At 40.5% G+C, this 4,153-nt stretch overlaps 1 protein-coding gene across 1 annotated transcript; it reads right to left on the bottom strand.

Moving 5' to 3' along the window:
* Positions 1-380: 380 nt before the first annotated feature.
* Positions 381-1,729, bottom strand: LOC109961797 (uncharacterized). Its single transcript, XM_020602937.1, has 3 exons — positions 922-1,729; positions 743-812; positions 381-603 (listed from the first exon to the last, which is right to left on the bottom strand). Exons 1-3 carry the CDS (start codon positions 1,387-1,389, stop codon positions 425-427), a joined length of 717 nt encoding a protein of 238 aa, XP_020458593.1. The 5' UTR covers positions 1,390-1,729; the 3' UTR covers positions 381-424.
* Between the last annotated feature and the right edge of the window lie 2,424 nt (positions 1,730-4,153).

Here is a 4,153-nt window from a genome sequence, read left to right as displayed (position 1 = left end):
CTATTATATGACATAGGGCTCGTACATATGATCAAAATATTTTTAATGGAATACCATAATATCAATGTTGTGAAGATATTGTTGGGATGACTACTGGTGCTTATATATTTACTTAAACAATCTAAATTGGATATGATGACCAAGCAGCTAGAGACAAGTAAAGAGAACAGCAGACCTTTTTCAGAGCAGCCATTTTGACATGAAATAGCAGGTAAACACAGGTATTACTACTGACATTAGTTGTGTTTCTGTTCTATTTATGTTTTGCAATTTTTTCAGAGAGTTAGTATTACTATACCAGGACCCTGGCTTGGTTAGACATTAATCGGATTGAAGTTTAATATCATCAATAACACCTGTGTTTACCTTACAATTTCATGTCAAAATGACTGCTGTGAAACAGGTCTGTTGGACAACACAAACCTTACCTTTGAATAAATTCTAGTGTACAGGCAGCCTCCTCTTGGTACTGCAGATTAAATATGTAGTACACTGAAAACAGAGCAGCAAGCCCTGTCACAAATGTTGGTTGGATGCCCTCACATAGGACCTCACCCTCAAGGCAGATCATCCAGCGTCCTGCAGTGACATGCTCTGTTCCACCTGAAACATAAAATAGTAATTTCAGAGAATTAACTTCTATATCTTTACATGGAAGAATGTGCATGCTTTGCTGGGATATAAATAAATGTGAACGCTCATCTGATATAACATAAACAATGTCACTTCAATGAATACATACTGAGCAGTATTAGACAAGGAGTTGGTGGTAGCGTGAGGGTCCTCTCAACATCAGCCACTGTGGCAGACGACTATAGGGAAAAGACAGTAGAATTGTAGTGATAATGTTCATGATATGAATTTAAGATGGCAACAATTCAAGGCAATAAAAATTACGAAAGAAAGAGAAAACAACCTTACATCTGCAAGAAGGATGAGCCCATCTGTGGTCTCTGTGAAGTGGGCCATCAGCAACTGGACCACATGAAGTGCCACCTCAGTGTCCTCCCCCTGGGAGAGGACAGTCTGGACATCTTTGTTGGTAGGTTTGTTGCGGATATATTCTGTGATCACTTTCCCAGATTCCTCCATGGCAAGCTCCAGGAGATGCAGCACATTAAGATCTGTGAGAAGCTCAAAATGAGCATACATGTATCTCTGATTGAAGAGATAAGGCCATTTGCTTCTTATGCCTCCAATGGAAGGAGCCGGAATCGCATTTATATGGTGACACAGTAGACAGAATGTAGTCTCCATGAGATGACGGACCTCTGCTCTTTCAACCCCATCTGCACCTTCCTGTCTATAGATCTCCTCCAATCTTTGGCGCTTTTGTTCCATAGTATTATCAGTCTCTCTGGTGGAAGTTCTGGTTGAAATCTGGTACATCCATATGAATCTGTGTGCCTAACATATGCACATACATTGGTACATTCACTAGCACAGAACTGGCATGGGAACATTTTGATGGCAAATCCTCCACTAACAAAAAGCTGCAAACTCAAAAACACCAACGTTTTAGTTCAGTGTGTCTTATAACAACTCATTAGCAATGCTGACAAAAAGGCTTTGACAGAAGAGCAATGTAACTATTATATTCTAGGCTGCGCGCACACACACATACACACACTTGCAAGGAAATTATAACTTTTTTTCTTTTCTATTTACAACTAAGCCAAAGTAAACCACTGGACAATTTCCCTCTCATAGACAGAGCTACTTAAAGCAGACCAGAAATGTTTTAACAAAAAAATTCACAGAAAAGACAGGAGAAATGAGGTTTACCAAAGACGTTGGTCAATATGATTACCTGCAAGTGTGTGCTTTGTTTGATTTAATCTAATTCTACATACGATGTTTAACATAATCCTGATGTGGTAAAACCCAGAGAATTGAGATCCTTCTTGTTGATATGTCAGAAACTCTTTAATTGACATCAATCATGACAATACAGTAAATTAAACACAGCAATAAAAATTCAGTACAGTGCATTAACAGGAAATAAATATGTACAGCTTTCTTCATCACAGTCTACTGTATCATGTGATTGTTTCTTACGAGAAATAAATGCAATGTCAAAATACCAAATACCACATGGGGAACTTCTGTCCCCTGGTGTCACAACACCAGATATAATGTGTCCAAGCAAAGTTTTTTTGTTGTTGTTTTTGTTTTGGCTTGTTTGTTTTTAAAGCTGCATCATAAAGAAGAGGTCCATTGGCTCTGGACATGTGTATTATTGTTGACTTTTCTCCTGTTAGTGCCCTGCTTTGTGCAGAACCCCTTTGTGAGGTATTGTTGTCAACAGTATAATACTGTTTTAATGGAAAACAGTACGTTACTGTTGGAATTTGGCCGTTTTTAACAGCAATTTGTTACAGTGTAGGCTGAATAATATGGGAATCCTCTGCAGCTCCTGTCTCAAGGGTCAAACATTTCTTGTGACATTAATTTAGGATACAAAAGACAACCACATTAGACAAAGCAACTGAAAGAGATTTAAGATGGGAATAAATAATACAGGCGGCAGACTGATGAAGCAACATGTCTTCAGATAATATATCACAGTTGTGTGTATTCAGGTTCAGATCTCTGCTTCCCAACAAGCACCAAAGATTATTATTATAGTCATCATCCACCAGTGTTTTTTTTTGAGAGAAAAAGAGAAAAAACAGTCAGACCAGCCGCAAACAGCGAAACAACAAGGTGCTATATTTGCATTTGGTGTGACATTTCTCTGCCAATGCTGCCCATCTGTTCTCTCCCACCAAACAAAATGGATGTCATCATCTTCAGCAAGACTTGGCTAATCACAGATATGTGCTCAGCTCAGAATGTGTGCTCATCAGATTCGTGTTGTGTTCCAAGAAAATGTCTCTACCTTGTGAGGCTGAAATAAAAAACCTGTTTCTAAACATGTACTGAATAAGATGATGAAGAGACAAAATAGATGACAAACTGTTTTCTCAAGAATCAAGTGTTGTTTGGGGCCTTACAAGTAGTTTCAGTCATCACTCCGGAGTTTCAGGCCCTTAAACATCACTGTGTAGTTTGGCACCACTTGCACAAATCACTGTCATCAGGCACTGCAGACTTAGAATGTCCAAATAAAACTTTTTATGCCTTTCATAACACTATAACTGAAGATACTGACTGAATGCCACAAATGATGTCATCAGAGTCTCTACAGCATTCATACATTCCCAGCTGAGTCATTACGAGCCCTTTGATATACAGGCTCTTTGAGAATGGGAAGGACAAAGCGACAGTGTTAGCAGGCTGGACCTAGTAGGGGCCTGGGTCACTGTGAGAAGGGACCATTTCACACCCATCAGTTCTCATTCCCACTCAGCCTTGGCATACTGAAAGACACCCATCAGGGGACCAGCCTTTGCCCCTGCAGCCTTGCCTGGCCACTACAGCCCCGTACCCATACATTCACACACATAGACACACACACATATTCTGTGTGTGTGCAAGCATATTCTCCCCTCCCCCTCTCCTCTGCATTTCTTGCTTATCCTTCCTCAACCCGTGAGGTCAGCTTCGTCTCTGACCTGCATTCTAAGAAGACCCTTTTCACGCATCTGCCCATGAGTGGTTATGCCTTTATGGTTCTGAATCTCCGCGTGAATGCCTCCTATTGCAGCCGCAGCTGACTCTCTGTTAAACTTTCTCACTGGAAACAGAAGGGTCCCCAGTAATGACAACAGGGAAATCAGATTTGTCTACCAAAGCAGCCTTGACTTGTCTGGATGTCTGCCCAAATGCAAGTCAGATTACAGGGTTTTGTAAATAGAATAGTTGCTAAAGCCTTGACCCAAGTGGCAGTGGTGGGTCGAAGTTAGAATGGGGGCAAGTTTAGAGGATGGAAGGCTTGAAAGACTGGAAAGAATCAAGGGAAACAGCAAAAGTAGTTCAGAGTAGCATTTATCAGTCCATATATCCACCTCAAAATCACCTGAAAAATAAAACCAATTTGTCTTCTCTAAGTATCATAACCTTTAGCCAACACAATGTTTGTGGCACTGCAACACAAAACAGAGCTCTCAAGCTTGCATTTTAAAAACAAAAGGGAGAGACACACTCGCTGGCAGCCCACACAGTCATTCCACTGCTTGCTTAATGACACCTCTGACTTGCAATGTATTCC

Source organism: Monopterus albus, unplaced genomic scaffold, assembly GCF_001952655.1.
Source record: "Monopterus albus unplaced genomic scaffold, M_albus_1.0 scaffold59.1, whole genome shotgun sequence".
NCBI classification, from domain to species: Eukaryota; Metazoa; Chordata; class Actinopteri; order Synbranchiformes; family Synbranchidae; genus Monopterus; species Monopterus albus.
The sequence above is the reverse complement of the archived record's forward strand: the minus strand, read 5'-3'. Positions and strand labels throughout refer to the sequence as shown.